The 18,873-nt window shown below is 35.1% G+C and overlaps 1 protein-coding gene across 1 annotated transcript in view; it reads right to left on the reverse strand.

Moving 5' to 3' along the window:
* The window catches only part of LOC111046489, a 38,235-nt gene that overhangs the window by 7,589 nt on the left and 11,773 nt on the right, over window positions 1-18,873 (reverse strand). Inside the window, exons 3-8 of the mRNA XM_022332046.2 lie at window positions 11,379-11,593; window positions 10,162-10,285; window positions 6,996-7,196; window positions 5,156-5,246; window positions 4,160-4,394; window positions 932-1,154 (exon numbers count right to left, since the gene is read on the reverse strand). Coding sequence (XP_022187738.2) covers window positions 932-1,154; window positions 4,160-4,394; window positions 5,156-5,246; window positions 6,996-7,196; window positions 10,162-10,285; window positions 11,379-11,593 — 1,089 coding nt within the window. The remainder of the gene's footprint in view (window positions 1-931; window positions 1,155-4,159; window positions 4,395-5,155; window positions 5,247-6,995; window positions 7,197-10,161; window positions 10,286-11,378; window positions 11,594-18,873) is intronic.

Here is an 18,873-nt window from a genome sequence, read left to right on the forward strand (position 1 = left end):
CAGTCTGAGAAGACAGACAGACATCTTGAGATCTTGAGAACAGGCTACCGTCTAGATGTCGTCCGAGCCTCAAAAGGAGGGCACATATTTTGTTAGTAATTTGATGTAAAATTGGTTTGTGTTATATTATTTGTCTACATTGTTAAAAGACGATCTGGCAACAGAGCAAAGCGAGAAAGAGATAACGCTATCCGCTTTGTTTAATGATAGACAAGGATAGCAATACCATTGCTAATCAAACACTGCCATTATAACGTGGATCTCACTATAGGTTAAGGTACATACTGTAACAAACCTTGTAACTGTTTAATTTTGGAAAAAAAAATTGAATTGGAGAAATGGATTTGAAGTATTTTTGTTCTGTGGATATGGGTGAGTGAAAAGTTCTTCAGCTTCACCCACATTTCAACAATATATTGAATAATTAATAAAATCATTTCACTTGTATCAATTGTATCAAAGGGTAATCATTACACTTTTTATTTAAAACATTTTAAACACTTTAAAACATTTCAACGACTAGTTTCGGCCTTTTGCCATTTTCAAGTTTAAAAGCAAAAATAAACAAGTTGATAACTATTAATAATAAATCATTTAATTAATGTATCATTGAGAATGAAAAGCTCCTCACCTGCTTTACCCATATTTCAACAATAGATTAATTTCAATTTCAATTCAGTTTATTTCCAAAATATACAACATATTTTGGAATCCCCCTACTAGACTATCCATCTGTGTGTAGGGGGGGAGTTCCACTGTATACATATAAGCTTAATCTGCTCATAGAAGTAATTAATAGAGAATACACTTATATTGTAGTTGTATTATTCATATTTTGATTATAAAATAGATAATACATTGTGCTGAATTTAATTCATTCTTTTATTTTTTTCTAAATGAATGAATGAATATTAATTCATTCATGAATTACCTGATGTCGGTGGAGCACCCGATCACCTCGAAGCTGGAGAGTGCACATGTGGTAAAGTAGGCGTTGCCATTTCTCGACGCACGTCGCTGCACGAAGCGGCAACACAGCAGCACGCCCGGTGTGAACAGTGGCGCATATTGGTGAGAGGCCCAGTTCTTCACGTACACGCACACCTGTTTGCCGCTTTGCGTGTCTTTCAGTGTCACGTTTTTCGTCAATTTGGCTGAAAACACAAGAGAAAACAGTCAAAACATCAATATCCTGACACTGTATTTGATTGGATGTAGTGATATTTATAATCAAAACACAAAGAAGTAGTAAAAAATGACGATGTTTTTCCAAATTTATATTAATGATTTTCTAAAGCAAATGTGCTTTCTTTTCGCTGATGATACAAACATTATTTTTAGTCCAGTCAACGAAAGATTATAGAGGGAAAAGTTTGGAACATACTTTTTGACCCCGCAGCTCTTTTAAGGATACTAAGGGGATAAACATAATTATCAAATGTCCTCACTCCTACCCCTTGTGATAAGGGGGTGAGGGTGGTTTGAAAGTACCATATTTTGTTTTTTCACATATCTCGAACAATATGCGTCTTTTGGGAATTTTTGTCGAATACAAAATTGAAGCTTACAAATTAGCCTACAAGTTTTATTTGTAACATTTTCCCATATCTCTCTTCGTTTTCTAGGTATGAGCTCTCCAAGGCGTCACATTTTTAAGATAAACCCTTTTGGCTCCGATTTTCTCATCTTTTTGGTCTTATAACGTTTTAACGATTGATTGAAAAAAATCCGTGCTAATCATGAGCTCACAGAGCATCACATTTTCTTCAATTTCATTATTTTACTCATCTCCCTTCGATTGTTGCAGCCGTACAGATATACGCGCCTCCAACCCGCTCCGCCCTCGTTCCGCCATCGCACCGCAATCGCTCCGCCCCCACACTTCACTCGCACCGATCATGAACGTTACGGGAGATGTTAGCTCTTCTCGTGTTCCACTTTTGCTCCCCGGTCGATCATCAATCGCTCTGCTCGAGTGACGTTCGGTTGCGGAGCAGAGCGAAAGTCTGTTCGCACCTTTATAGTGTTGAGTGTAAAATTTTCAGCTTAACAACAATAAGTTAAATCAATTGACAGGGAAACTTGGAGGGAACGTTTGGAACACAATATTTGACTTTGCAGCTTTGTTTGGACTAGTAGAAGGTGAACATATCAAAAGTCCTCATCCCTATACCCTTGTCCTCCTTGTGCTTAAGGGATGAGGGTTGTTTAGAAGTTTCGTTTTTTCATTTCTGGCTTACACACATGTATCTTGGAAACAATGCATTTCAGCGACATGACTAACTGAACAAAAATGAAGCTAGATAAATTTCCTACAAGTTTTGGTTAGTAGAGTTTTTTGAACATTCGTTGCCTGGACTATTTACCCACCAAGCAGAAAGCGAACAGTAGTGGTTAGAGATGGAAAGTTCGGATCACTTTACTGATCCGGGTCAATCGGTCTCGTTCATTACCGCGACCCGTTCAAAAGACCCGGATAGCGGTAATTTTAATTTATAACAAGATGGCGCAGTCACGTGACGTGGTCTTGGTGCACTCAAGTCTTGGCGTCATGTAAAATGCATTGTTTGGTTTGATACTTTCCATTCTGTATGTATTCTGTGGCCATACTTTACAGTCTGAGTGTGAGAATACACAAAGGAACATACTTTTCAACATTTAATAGAATAGAATAAAATGTTATTGGTCATGAAATATTCACATAAATACATGGACTTCGTCAATTTTTTAACACAATTTTTTACGTAGTCAGATTATCAACACTTGACACTTTTGGCAATTGAATTAGGATTTGACGATTGCCCGGTCTATTGACTGTGGCGAGGAATTAAAAAACTGAAACTGAAGCGATGGGTGTTGAAAAATGTTTGTTTTTCTGCACGAAGCGGCAACACAGCAACACGCCCGGTGTGAACAGTGGCGCATACTGGTGCAAGGCCCAGTATATGCAAAAAGTAAAGTTACACTTGTCTAACTTGTTTGCAAGTCACGAGCTAACAGACAAGGTATTATTCCCACAAATTCTTCTCTGGCCATCTTAATTCGTATCTTTATCTCTGTCATGTGACTTGCATTGCAGCAAACCACTACCTCAGTAAACAAAGTCATAGTGCATCCAGGTGACGTCAGCACAGGTAGGGCTCCTACACCACTAAAAACACTAGCTGATATAGATAATCTGAAATCAACGAATTGTTATTGGTGTAGGAGCCCTACCTGTGCTGACGTCACACGAATGCGCTACGGCTTTGTTTACGGAGTTAGTGAGCAAACACGGGTACGCAGGTCCAGATAGTAATAAGCCTCCACTCGTTTTATTATATCCCGTCCAGCAAAAAGGTAATCTTCAAGAATTTCTTGCTTACTGATGACCAAATCTGAGTGCCGACTTTGACTTCTGAGTGCCGATTGCACAAAAGCTGGTTAAATACTAATCGTGATTAATTCCACTATAACTAATTAGAGAAGTGACTTTGCCTTCTGAGTGCCGGTTGCACAAAAGTCGGTTAAATATTAATCGTGATTATTTCCACTAGAACTAATTAGAGAAGCCGTTTTTTCAAAACCGCCTTCTCTAACTGGTGCTCGTGAAATTAATCACAATTAAAATTTAACCGGCTTTTGTGCAACCGGGCCTTAGCATTTAATGTGAGCACTTCCTCCTCACTAGCTTGTTTTCTATCAGATTGCTTGGAATTCACTATATAAATAAGTAAATAAATGAAAGAATAAATTAGTGACTATGAGCCTGTTTCCGAGCTCGGGATTTAGACTTTAAATAGCTGGAGTCAGAAGATTGGCTTTCCGAAACGGGGCGTAGTCGCAGTTTTTATGACAATATTTATTTTTTTCATTTCTATAATTGGAAACGTTTTCCCTTGACGAAATTGAACATTCCTAAATAGTTCAAAATAGCTGAAACTTTACACTGTTTTCTCTTTATTTTATGTTGTGTTCAATTTTCTAGTTTTTCGAAATTTAATTTAAACGTGACTTTGACTATGACTACGACTACGCCCCGTTTTGGAAAGCCAATTTTCTGACTCCAGCTGTTCAAAGTCTAGAACTTTGCTGAATCCCGAGCTCGGAAACCGGCCCTTATGAATGAATATAAAATAGATGAATAAATATTTAAAAAAAGAATAATAAAATAACCAACCTGGCAGGCGGGGCAGATCGAGGCCTTTTCTGTCTGTGTCACCCGCGAGATGGTCGGAAGAGGAGAGAGGGACGCGAAGTGGTCCCCCCTCCATTCGCAGTTCACTTTCCCACGGATCGTAGATGGTACCCGCGTCGGCCATCTTGAAATTGCCTCTCGCCCCCACGACACCACGGCTATTGGCCTCGCTCGGTCGTAGCGGACACAGCGAACAGCTCTGTTTGGACGATTTCGTCTGAAAAGTGACATTTGAAATTGTTTATTTACCAAAAAATTATGAAAATTGCAATCGAATAAATTGGGCACTGTTTTCAGAGATGTAGAGTTTTTCAATATTGAAATATGGGAAACATTCCCGATTTCCCGCGAAAGCTAGTGAAAGACATTATTGTCCCTGAAAACTGCACAACAAATTGAAGTATAAATTTGGGAGTGGAACAGTTTTAGGCTAGGTATTATGATTTTGCCCAATCATACTATGATAATATATGATCATATTATGATTAATAATGATCATATTTCATTTATTATGATATATTCATTTTATTGTTATTATCATGGGGTAGCCACAAAATCTTAATAACAATTATGGATATCTAAATTGATTCTTTCATTTCATACATTTTTTTTTTCAAAAATTCAAATTCAAATTTATTTCCACAAAGTAGGTACAAACATTTAACTATAAAACACAAATGCAATTCACCACAATCAATTCAAAATTCAAATAAATAACATTCCTTACTAAAAAATAATAAATTGTCATTATTATTGTTATTATTATAATTATGGAGATATAAATAGATTCTCACAACGTATGTGATAAATATAAGATATTATTATTTATGATTACTCTAATTTGTAAACTGTCATATTATGTCAAGTGAGAAAAATTTGAATTAAAAATAAATACTATGATATAATCATATTATGATTGGTAATTATTGTATTGACGAATGAATGAATGAATAAATGAAATGTAAGAGAGTAACTAACCACTGTGTTGTCATCATCAAAGACCTTGACCACTTCACCCCAAATCGAAAATGTGAGTTGACTCGCGTCCTGAGCCAACGCCTCGTCTATGCTGAAAAGTCAACAAAACATTTACTTCATTTGCCAAATTCTCATAATTTAGCTACTAAAATATGCATACTGGAACGGCGAAAATATACATACTAATATGCTGGAACGGCTAAAGTAGCTTCAAACTTGACAGTCTGGGCTGTAAAGCATGTATTCAAATGGGTTGAGACATACTATGTGCGCTTCCATAGGTACCGTTTATTTATTTATTTACTAGTAGTTCTGTGAACAGTAGACCTCGCGCAGTTATAAACCACAGTCTCATCTAATACTGTCCATCAGAGTAAATTCTGTCCTGTCCTGTCGGCGAGATATCGGTGTATAAACGACTAAACGACTGTTTGGGTTGTTGTTTTGACAATTTGATGTAAACAGCTATGCTAATATCATCAAAAGCTTACCCAGTTGAAAGCAGAGAAAAGTCGGGAGAAAATACTAAGCTACTTCAAGTTATCAATTGCATGCCTCACTGTATGCACCAGTTTTTTCACCAAGTTACATTGAGATATTGAATTGCATGCGTCATTGCATGCAATTTATAATCCACTCGACAGCTGATTTATGATGCATAATTATAAAGTCTGATTTTTACGGTAATATTGGCGTTCAAAGGAGATTCCTTTTCCTTTTGTATTATCCTTAAAATGCAAAATTTCAAAAAACCGTATGTATACGTCGACGCGAAATTCAAAAAGGAACATATCTGTCAAATTTCATAAAAATCTATTGCTGCGTTTCGCCGTAAATGCGCAACATATAACATTATAAACATTTAAACATTAAGAGAAATGCAAAACCGTCGACTTGAATCTTAGACCTCACTTCGCTCGGTCAACAATGCAAATGACACTAATGTAATAGCATTGGTAGATAAAATAATACGGTAGTCATTGTGCTATTTTGCTTCCAAATTTTTAGGTGACAAAGTCCAAGATAAGGTTAGAATTTCACGTCTACAATTTTTATAAAATTTTAGTCCAAAATAAACATGAAAACTATAAATTTTGAATTTAGATGGCTTCATTAATAAATTGATTATAAATATACCACTCAATTACCACTTGTAACGAATAATATTGAGTTTTTGAAGAAATAATTGATAAATTTTAATCAGCCGCCATTTTGGATATAAGTATCATTGAACATTTTTGTTGATGCCATCTTTCTTAGTTTGTAAAGGCCTTTAAAATGATGTACGGTACCACACAATGGGTGTTTACATTTAAAATATTCGAGTTGTAACCCCTAAGTCACCCCCTTATGAGGGGTTGAAATTCAGTTGTACGTCAAAAGGTAGAGTATTTGACCAATAACTTATCCTGAAAGTTAGAGTACTATATCTACAACAGTCTCCAATTTATTGAAGGGTTCCCATACAGACTCACTTTGTATAGAGTAGTCGAGGTAGAGGTACCTCAATGTAACACAAATAGTTTTTTTTTAGATTTGGATATCTTCTTATGCTATCTTTTCTCTATGGTATCACCACAAAATGATTCAGTATCACCACAAAATGATACAGTATCACCACAACATGATACAGTATCACCACACATGATACAGTATCAACAAAAACAATATCATTTCAACTTGATACACAACTCCATAATTTGACGCAAAGCTTCCAATCAAGCTCTATGGTAGAACCAGATGTGTAGGTACTTTACATTGGTTCATTCATTTAGTTCATGGTACACTCATTTTTTTGTATTATTAGGAATAAATAGGAAAAAATGTGGCCAAATCGTACCTCATCCACCAGACAGACGGCCATTTGCAATTGAATGTGGACAACCTGTCGACAGAAGAAGGCTGCAGCGATAGTTGTGTATCAGGCGGCAATGATACTGTATCAGTTGTCGGCCACATCGTATCATGGTGCAGCACTTCGTATAAATGCTGCGAAGCTCCCGTTATAGAGCGCACTGCATCTTTCAAGTGTCTTGTCTCACTGAAAAAAAAAACACAGATACAGTCGCGGTTTCATGAGTTGATCCCTGACCGATTACCGCTTCAATTGACAAGACGCTATAATGCATTCGATCAACCCAGATGACTTTTGCAAGCTATTTGAGTAAACTAGCCTGCTCTAACAAGCCGCATTTTTACTTTCCTTGCCTATTACCATAGGTAAGGAAAATATTGCTTTCCGATAAAAATTAAGGTACCCCAATTTCTATACGTTTCAAGGATCAGACACGAACAATTTTGATCAAATGCGATTCAAGATGGCGGCTAAAATGACGAAAATGTTGTCAAAAACAGGGGTTTTCGCAATTTACTCGAAAACGGCTCCAACGATTTTGATTACAATTATATCTGAAATAGTCATCGATAAGCTCTATCAACTGCCACAAGTCCCATATCTGTAAAAATTTCAGGACCTCCGCCCCATCTATGCAAAGTTTGATTTTAGATTCCCAATTATCAGGCTTCAGATACAATTTGAACAAAAAATTCAAGTGGAAAAGATTGAGCATGAAAATCTCTACAAATAATGTTCAGTAACATTTTCACCTAAAATTGAAAATAAGCTCGAAATTCGAGAAAATGTGATTATTCAATTGCAAACTGTTGGCAACTGTTGATTCTATTAAATCATTTACTATGAAGAGATAGCAAACCTCGTGTGTCTCCAGCGTTATTGTCCTGTCACCAGCTGATTCAGATCTTTAAATAGTAGACTTGAGATGCGCGTTGTAATATTACATTTTTTCTCGATTAAAATCGAATCTTCAATTTCGAGATCTATAAAACTTGATAGTAAATATCAGAGTAATCGATATGCGGACAACTTTTTAACTGAGAATTTATCGTAAATAATTGTGTTGCACATACCATGGTATCACTGAAACAGAGTTAACATAATTAACAGATCATTCTAAATATAGAGGATAAATAAATTTAAAATAACAGTTTTGAAATAAAGTTTTATTGAGAACAAATGTAAAATGTCAATTCTAAACTTGTAATTTATAATTTTTTGGAATTTAATATCGGTGACGTGTTCATAACGTCGACACTGGTTTTGAGGTGTGGCTTTGCTCTGTACTTGTTAGGTCTTCTCTCTAAAAAATGGTGGCTGGCTATGTGTTCTAATTTTGTGCTCTCTGAATATTTTTCTGTTTAAGTAAAATTTTTAATGTTTTAAATTGAGTTTTGAACAGTTTTATGGTGTTCTAATTTTGTATAATTTGTTTTGTGTGTCTACAAGCCTATAGCCATTGTTTTTCAACTATATAAATGGATAAGTATTTAGCTTGTAATGATGCTAGATGTTTAAGTGTGTAAGGTATTGTTTTATGGATTTGTGTTGTATATTGCCAAAATTCTTCTGAAGATTATAAGTTGGTTTGCTCTGAAAACTGGATTTCTCATTCATAAGCAATAGATCCATTCATAGTTTATCAAGAATCTACCATTTTGGAGCCGATAACTTCCTTTAGGTTAATAGGTGTGAAATGCTATCCAACCTATTCAGGAGAAATTGGTAGCACGGCAGCATGAACACTAGCGTCAGGTGATCAATTTTCATAATGGCAAGGAAAAGTTGTGTGAGTGTGCCACACCAGATTTTTATATTTAGAAATACAACAGTCGGACATGTGCAGTTAGCTTCCTTCAGCCTCCCTACCGAAATACTAGGGATCAACTAATAATAATATCGAGTGAACTGGCTGGCTCAGGTCTGGTGTCAGAGTTTTCAGGTCGCACCTGATCAATTTCAGGGCCACTAAAATGACCTAACAACTGTTTTAGGCAGCCGGGACCGACAATTTGAGGTGTCCGAAACACGGGAGTAACCCGAGATAAATATCTTACCCGTGCCTCTGATTATAAAGCCATTCGGGGAATCCACTCGACTACTATGTGCATGTAAACTGTAAACTATTTGAACCTTTGGATCCTTGAATCCGTCCCTCAAAAAAATATTAACATAAGCAGATGGAAATTACTGAGATATTGCAATTATTCAAATGCTAATGAATTAATTATTATTATTTAACGAATTAATTTGGATTTTTGTTTAATAATAATAAAATGTTAACTGTAAACATTCCTTGGAAATAGTATCAAAATATGCTTCCTATATTCAACCAATGTTTCACTTTAAACAGTCAGTATTGATTGAATGGGACCAGCCTAGATGATTTTATTTATGAGCTAGTGTTTCATCATTTCTAGGCTTCTGGACCTGTAAGAAAATCAGAGTTTCTACTAAATTTATTTATAAATCGAGGTTTATAAGATTGGGGCCCGGTTGCCCAAAAGCCTGTTAGAATAGTTCAATCGTGATTAAATTTGATGAGAGAAACAATCAGAGAAGTCTTCTTTTTAAAAAAGATTCCTCTTCTCTGGTTGGTTCTCTTTGCATTTAATCATAATTGAAATTTAACAGGCTTTGATGCAGTCGGGCCTGAGACTCGGTTTCACTAAACTCTGTTAAATTTAAACCTGTGATTAGATGCTACGAGAAACAAAATCAGAGAAGCTTCCTGAAAACAAAGCGTTGTTTATTAATTCTTGTTTCATTTAAATCACGGTTAAAATTTATCAGACTTTTGTGCAGCCGAGCTTAGGTGTTGCACAGAAAAAATTATTGCCAATTAGAATATTCCAGACATATACAAACTCTTCATAATATGACATATCATTAAAAACTTTTAGTGTAGATGAGAAGTTGATATTGTGGTAATTATTCATATTGAATGAAATACAGAGAAATCTGTGTTTTTTGACAGTTTCTTAGTCTTTTTCATTCAATATCATTAAAAATATAATTAAATAAACATAATTACTCATATGGTACATTTACTTGAATGAAATAAAAATAAAATATAAAATCTAGGCATCACCAGCAAAAAGAAAATCTTTACCCGCTGTGCAAAGAAATTGAGACTTGTGAATAAACTTACAGTGCAAAATTATCCTTGTCACAGGTCAAGTGAATGTCGTATTCTCGGTTGGCGATGAGGAACTGATTCCATATCAGCTGCTTCCCAGTCAGCAGGATCCATAAATACTGTGACCGGTCACTTCCTGCGAAAATTATCGGAAAATAAGTTTTCAATTGGGTTACAAAATTCCATCAAGAAATTTGTCGAATTTAGTACCTAATTAAGTTAATCAGTTTCCAGGTGGCAGTATCTGATCAATTCCAGGGCTTGTGACATGACCTAACGACAGCCGGGAACGATACGGAGGTGGAAGCTGGAAAAAGATAAAGCTATTTGTGTGGTTTAATGACAGACAAGGATAGCAAACTAATGTTGACTAGTAGTTCTGTGAACAGTAGACCTCACGCAGTTTTCTCATCCACAAGTATCTGATGTCACCTGTTCTAGTTGATTCAGTTGAATCATAATTTACTCTTAAAAACTGTTACTGTATTTGTTTTCTCCAAGATCAAAAACTCACTTATGTTAATAAACTCAGTTCACGTTTGAATTTGTATCCGATATGATGATTTATCCAGTTCCGACCCGTGATAATCTTTCCATCTGATAAAAATATTTCTCAACTATTTTAAAATTATTTTTTTTCAATCGAGAATATTATAATTTCTTCAGCATTATTTAGTTCATTTAATCATTTTTTATTTTATTTTCAATCACCTATTAAATTTGTTTTTTCAAATGTGAGAATATTGCTACTGATTGGCACGCATCATAAATAATATTGAAACCCTACCTTATAGAAATAGACACGGCCAGACATTTGTGTAATGCATGCAATAATTCTATAGTCTGATTGATCCTATTTTCAAAGTAGATGATATAGGCTATATATATATATATATATATATATAGTGATATCAGAGTATGGAGAAATTCCTTTTCTTTTCATATCATCCTTGAAATGCAAAATTTCAAAAAACCTTGTGTATACATCGACACGCAGGTGAAAAAGGAATATTCCTGACAAATCTCATCGATCAACGCGTTTGGCTGTAATCGCGTTACATACAGACAGACAAAAGAAAATCCAAGTTGAAACATAGACCTCACTACGTTTGGTCAATTAAGTTTTGTATCGTGTATGTTACAGTGTATTTTTATGATAAATGACGAGCTTATACACTGTGAAATATATGGAAAATTAAAAAGTCTTGAAACTTGAATCTATAGCATACCTGGCAGTTTAGTCAAGACGAGGACCAGCGCAAAGGCACCGCTACGTGTTGTGATAATTGGGGTTGAAACATGGGCCACTAGCACTCGCAGGTCCCAGTGCGTTTCTGCTAGCGGCGGTGGCGAGCTGTCAGGTTTGCCAACATCCAAAATTATCATATCATCAACCGCCACTTGAAGCCACACCAATGGTTTGTCTCCATCTCGTTGAGCGTATCTAAAAAACAACATAAAAACACATTGATTAATATAAATCCATCTAAGTTATTCAATTATGGTTTTATCTATAGATTATTCTGTCACGATAGAAAGTTTGAAATTGCAAAGACGCGTAATTTCTTACTATAGCATGGAAAATAAAGGTAACTACATAAAATGTTACCTCATTCAAGATAGCTTGTCACTCCTGTTAGCACATATGGTTATTTATAGATTAAGAGAGCTCATAGATTACAAACATAGTGGAGCGACGAGGGTAGCTTCAAGCTTAAGGTGGGCCGTCCACTAAAACCGTTTTCGTCTAAAACTACCGACCGCGACCGAACGATCCCCAAAAAAAGAAAGGAATAGATGGTCGTCCATTGCAACAGGTTCATACGGCCCTTTCCGGCCAATCAATTTTTTGATCCGAATTGAATGGGATTTTCCGGCCCTATCCGGCCGAACTAACTAGTCGAACTGAGACAACAAAGTGTTCCAACCTAAAAGTGTTTCACAGTCTTGTTTTTTTTTTTTGAAGTTGTTCTGGTTTATGAAGTTGTAACTATGGAAATGAAAAGTTGATAACTTTGCTTCAAGAGCATGTTCCATTGTGAGATATGCGAGATAAAAGATCCTCGTGTTGTTCAAAGGAATCTGTGAACAAAGATATTGTTTAATATTGAATAACTAATTTAGTGGATATTTGTTGAAGGTAAGATTATTGTAATGAATAACCAATTTAGTGGATATTTGTTCATTCAAGTTTCTAAATCTCAATACAATCATTGTTTATGAAAAATTTTGGTGGCTATGATAGTAATTCAATAATTGGCAACTAGACTGACGTAATCGGTTCCAATGGAAGACTATATTCGGCCGATCCAACGGCCGAACGAATCGGTTGAATACGGTTCCAGTGGACGGTTACCCTTAGAGCCGTTTGTACAGTGACAGTTTAAACTAAATTTTATTTTAAACTGGATCAAATCCGTATCAAGTATCATTTGTCATATGTGATTCATTTTGAGTTTAAGCCAACAGCTGATTGAATTCATTTTAAGCTTTCACTGTAAAGGGTGAAACGGCCCTAAGAGTATTAAATGTAATGCATGTATATGAAAGGACATCCCTCCAATAAGCGCGCCACCATTTTAATACATGCATTCAAAATTCTCAAGTTTTAAGCTACCTTCGCTGCTCCACTATAAGTTAAGCATCCTTAGTGAGTAAGAGTCAGCTTACAATTAGCATTGTGTATTTTTACAAACAGCTAAGCTATTGGAAATTCAAGAGCTTTTAAATACATACTATGCTACTACTAGGGTGAGTGTACACTGCTTACTGTGTAGTTGGGCCACAGCTTAGCTCAAAATTAGCTGATATTATACTGTATAGAGTATGGGATTTTGACACATTTACCTCTCAAATAAGAATTATGTGCTCAATTAGAATAATTGATTCTAATACCTTATTAATTGTGAAGATTATTAAAATTGACAAATTCAATTCTTTTTATTGATAAAAATACACATCAATTTATCCGTCGCACAATCCCTTATAATATACGTTCAACTATAGTAAATGCTTTCAATATTAATTTTACTTCATTAACATCAAGTAAACACCAATAATTCGTGTTTACTTGATGTTAATGAAGTAAAATTAATATTAATCAAATTATTTGAATATCAGAGTAATAAAATATTAAATAAAATTCCAGAAGACTTAATTAAGGATAAAATAACAAAAACCAAATTGAGATTAATAAAATCGTGGGTGAAACAAAACTATTATTTTAAAATTGAGAACTGAGTTGGCTGAATCACAAATTTTGACAATATTAATTATTTATTATTGTGTAAAAATTATAAAAACTCAACAATTATTATATTATTTTTCTGTGCATTTATTTTTTTCATCAAGTACTTGGATTATTGATAAAATTCAATATCCATAGATTATCATCCATCAACAGAATTGTTTCATTTGTACTGCTGTTATTAGATTAAAAAATGTATTTCTTATTTTTAGAACTCGTGGCTGGAGCTCAAGGCTCCAGTTTCCAGTCACGCCAAAATCGTTTGTATTTCAATATGAACAAGAATTGTCATCGAATTAAAAAAGTCAAAATATAAAACTGTGCAAATGGTGAGAAACAGTAGTTTTAATAACATAATATTAAAAGATAAAACAAGACAAGCTAAGTCCAAATCAGCCAGCCGAGCGGCTGGTACAGCATATTTACAAAATCCTCAACAGCATGGGGATACAACCTGACGGGACAGACTTCAGCAATATGTTTCAAAGTTTGTTTTGGAGCTACACAGTCACATTCAGGTGATGGAATGATCCCCCATTTATGCAGACTGTCCCCACATACACCATGCCCAGTTCGCACCCTGTTTAATCCCTTCCAAAGGTGACGGGGAAGGCTGAAACCTTCTGGCTCTTTATTTGGCTTGATAGGCCGTGCCATTTGGTCAGGTGCTTGCAAAGTCCAAGCAGCATTCCACCCTGAGTCTATGTTGAAATTGGTTCTGACCAAGTCCTTTGCAGATGTCAATGGATGCCTTCTAGATCTGAGGCGACCTATTTCTAGGTCGGGAAGGTCTTCTTGAATTGGAAGCTTTGGGTTATCAAAAATCTTTTTGAACTCCATAACAGGGAATTTTTCCTCCGTAAGGGAGGTGGAGCAATATTGCTCAGTATTGAAAGTCAATTTGCAGGAGTTGACTTGAGTTAACTCAAGTGTATTAATTAATACACTTAATAAATTAGTAGACTTAATTAGCTGGTGATTTCACTTATCAGAGCTGTAAAAGCTGATAGTGTACGTGTACATTCAGTGCATAGCCTATTGTATGCATTAGTAACGGTATACAGTTAGTAGCAAGTCATACGAGGCGGTTTTACAGTCAGCTCGACAAGACAGGAAGCTCTAGATATCCTCCACTAGAAATACCAAGTATAGTGTGTGTGTTTCTTATATATTATATTGTATTAATACTAAATGAAAACGACTCAGAACCACTAGTTTATTATATCAATTTTGAGATAATAGTTTTGCTTGTTAAATAAATAAATAAATCAATATTCATAAATTATCTGTCTGTCTGTAGTTTTCTGCTCGTAAGCAGGTCCTTCTATATGGCAGCAGCCCTCCACTCTCTTCTATTCTCTGCCAGTCTCTTCGTTGCATAGTAGCTCATCCCCTCCTTGATGTCGTCCAACATTTTGTATCTTCTTCTCCCTCTTCCTCTTCTTCCCCTGAATGGTCCCCTCCATGGCATCCACCAACTAGCTTTGCCGTCTCATCCAATGTCCCAGTCATCTCCTCTTTCATCCCTTTATCACATCCAGCAGACTCCTTCTTTCCCCAACCCTCCTCAACTCATAAATTATCAATTTCTGGCAAAAAGAGATTTACTGTATGTTTTTATGTTGATTGTCATTAAAACTAGTCTCAGAGACTAACCAATAGTTTTGATTTCGTTATAAATCTTACACTATGAAAAACTATAAAACTTCAGTTCGTCCATTGATGGCCCAAGTACTGTAGTTCTGAGATTATGAGAGCAGTAAAAATTATATAGTCTGCGTACAGTATCACAAATTGATTTTAAACTAGTTCAAAAGGCTTCCTTCTCTTCAGACTCCTGGTAAGATCTTCATTCTGTAGTACCTAGTTGGCTAGCCTCAGGGTTGACATGATGATGCCACGGTCGACTCATGCCGCATGGCAAATCGACTTATCTCACTGGACAGGGGTGCCCAGCCCCCCCAAGGGCAATGGCGCATGCCCCCCCCAATCCAAGTGTAATGCCCCCCCCCCAATCCAAGTGTAATGCCCCCTCAATCCAAGTGTAATCCCCCCCCCCCCCAAAGTACCCCAATTTCTAATTCTACATTCTAATCTTCCATAGGACATTATTTACCTTTCTTCTTGTGAGGAATTCTTTCTGTTTCCATAATATTGTAAAAATATACACCATCGTTTCTTATCTCTTTTAAAATAGAAATAAAGTATCTTTTTCATATTATTTTTGAGACTAGCAGTGCACCCGTTCTTGTTCAGGAGGACTAAAAAGTACTACATTACATAAGGAAAAACTACATGACAAAAATTTCAATAGGATATTAAAAGATAAGTAAGGGAGACTTTGCTTTTTAAATTTAAAGGTTACTTATAAAAAGTTGAATAATAATATAATTGATATTCTTTTATTGCAGAAGAATATTGCATAGCAATTTTACATACAAATTTGGAACGATTTTATTCATACAATATATAATGTCGGCAAGTTTAGGTATTCTAAATCCTATAGCAATTACTGTTTAGATGTTTAAATGTTTATATGTTTGTATTTCAACGGATTTCGAAAACGGCTCTAACGATTCTTACGAAATTCAGAAAATAGTAGGTTAATAATATAAAAATTCGATTGCACTAGTTTTCATCCCTGGGGAAACTCGCTGAAGGACATTAAAAGAATTTATTCATCCTTGGAAAAACAGCTGATAATTTTGTCATCTGTTGATGATGGAAGTGGGTGATGGAAGTGAGTGACCGACCAAATTATGACTCAGCTGTTGAACTTTTGTACCTAATTCAATCAGGTACTTAGTGGCAGTTGTAAAAAAGCTGGTTAAATTTTAATCCTGATTAATTCTAGTAGAACCAATCAGATAAGCTACCTTTTTGAGGTGGTCTTCTGTGATTTGGTTCACGTGAAATTAATCAGGATTGAAATTTAACCAGCTTTTTTACAACTGCCACTAGGTACCTGATTGAATTAGGTACAAAAGTTCAACAGCTGAGTCATAATTTTGTCGGTCACTCACTTCCATCATCAACAGATGACAAAATTATCATTGCTTTTGTGAGAGAAATTTTTGCATTCCTCTGCGAATTAATCTCAATCCACTGTGATTAGATAGAACCTTTCTGTATGAACTATGAATATTTATTATGATTTCTTCTCTTGTAATAATTTTTATATGCTTTTGTAGATACTCCAGAGCGGAGCTCGGTGCCCCGATATTTATCATAAATTGGAACAGGTTGTCACTGATGTTGTGTTGTTGGTAGTATTTACTTTTTAACATTACAGGAGTAAATAACACAAGTCGAAAATAATGTATCTTTGATTGGTTTGGTTTTTGGAATAAAGATATCATCTGAACAAGTACATTTTGTAAATTCTATCTATTAATACCAAATATCGGGGCACCAAGCTTTGCTCGTTATTTATTCATTGATAAACAGAACTCAATTCTTTGAAATAATTGGGGAAGGACTAACAGGCACTGCTCACAACTTTTTCTTCCCCGAATTTTGATTTATACATTATAAAATGTATAGTTGGAATATTTAATATTCCAAAAAGTAGGTTATGTTTCATACACTTGAATTCAAGTGAAATTTTCAGTCCAAATATTTGAGAACATAAAACTTCGAATTTAGATTGCTTACATACCAAATTGAATAACAAAATAACACTCACTAATCACTTAGAACTGTAAAATAATGATTAACTTCGAATATTATGATATATACCATCTCATGACAACAAATCAGATTACTGTATTTTGATCGAGTCAATTCAAATTTCTAGATTTCTCGCGAGATACGATAAGCTAATTGATTACACAGCTGATCTCCCACACAGGCACACACATCTTCTGTTATCGACGGACAACGAAATAATCATCTGTTTTTCCAAGGATGAATTATCCTTTTCATGTCCTTCAGGGAGTTTTTTCAGGGATGAGACCTAGTACAATCGAATTTTGATATCATAAACCTACTATATTCCGAATTTCGTGAAAATCTTTAGAGCCGTTTCCGAGATCCGTTGAACATAAATAGGCTAACCATATAACCAGATAGCCAGATATAAAAATAGAAAAATATAAACAGATATACAGAAATTGCTCGCTATAGTCCAGTCAAATGGTAATTTTTCATAAAACAGCCCCGAAAGAATTTTTTTCGATGGTTCTATCTGTATTTTGTGGCGCTGTATTCTATAATCTGCAATTTGCTGACACGCCAGAGGGCGACTTCACCCCCAAAATTTTAGACTTTTTTTAAGTTTACCATTTAATCTCGAGAACCTTGAATTTATCGAGAAAAAGCAATCTCCATATAATATTAAAGATGATAAAATTTCCAATGAATTGACTGGTCGCGCAGGACTACTTTTTGGATTTTTTATCTGAAGTTAGTTTTCCACAAGATACACAGCTTTGAATGTGCGAGAAGTTTGTGATATTTCCCCCATTTTCACAGTTCCGCATATGCAACGTTGCGTATCTTGTGGAACACTTCAGATAAAAAATCCAAAAAGTAGTCGAGGTTGTGATGAATTTTCTCCTCTTTTCACTCCCATGTTATACCAATTATACTTCTGTTTTCAATACCGTTAAAAAGTTACAGCCAATTGAATGGTGGTCTTTATTTTCTCACTTTTCTTGGAATTTTACTGTTATTAAAGAGTCTCTAAAATATGTACAATATATGATAGAAACTCGTGGTTGGTCTTAAATGAGAGAAAATTTCATGCTCTATAAGCTGAGTTGACTTAAATTGATCTTGCATCACTGTTTATATCGAAAAACTGTCGAGACTGTGAAAATGAGAAAAATATTGCAAATTTCTTGATTTTCTGAATCAAACGTATCTTACTTCACTATTATATTTTTACAAAAATCATTCACCTCACATAAAAGAGGAGATTCTTTTCTTCAAATCAAGACCAAGTGTCATTTTGAGTTACCGAGATACACAGTTTTGAATATAGAAATCGGTCATTTTTCTATGCATTGAAATATGGGCTAAAATACACTAAAGGAGGAATTTCCTATTTTTTTTAACAAAAAAAAGTGAGATGATACATGATTTTCAACCGCCTTGATGAGCTGATATGAACGAGCTGTAGTACGAGGAGATGTGATCATTCAGTCAAAAGTTATAAGTGTTTTTGATCCTGGACGTATATCCTTATGTGTGCCCCCACTAGGAAATACTGAAATCTAACGAGTGATTCTCATAGAACATAACCATCGTGAGATGATTTCAGCCGAAATATGTTTCTTTTTTGTTAGGAAGGCGATGAAAAGGTATTATAAAGAGAATTTGAATTTTGGCTGTAGGACATGATTTTCTATTTTTGGGTGTATTCCCCCTCCCACCACTACTAAATTCAAAAATATGTACCTAAGTAATTCTGTTCAGAATTAATATTGGTAATTCACGTGATGTGTGGCTTTCTGTCGTCATTACTAGAAAAAGAT

This window comes from Nilaparvata lugens, chromosome 5 (assembly GCF_014356525.2).
Source record: "Nilaparvata lugens isolate BPH chromosome 5, ASM1435652v1, whole genome shotgun sequence".
Classification (NCBI taxonomy): Eukaryota; Metazoa; Arthropoda; class Insecta; order Hemiptera; family Delphacidae; genus Nilaparvata; species Nilaparvata lugens.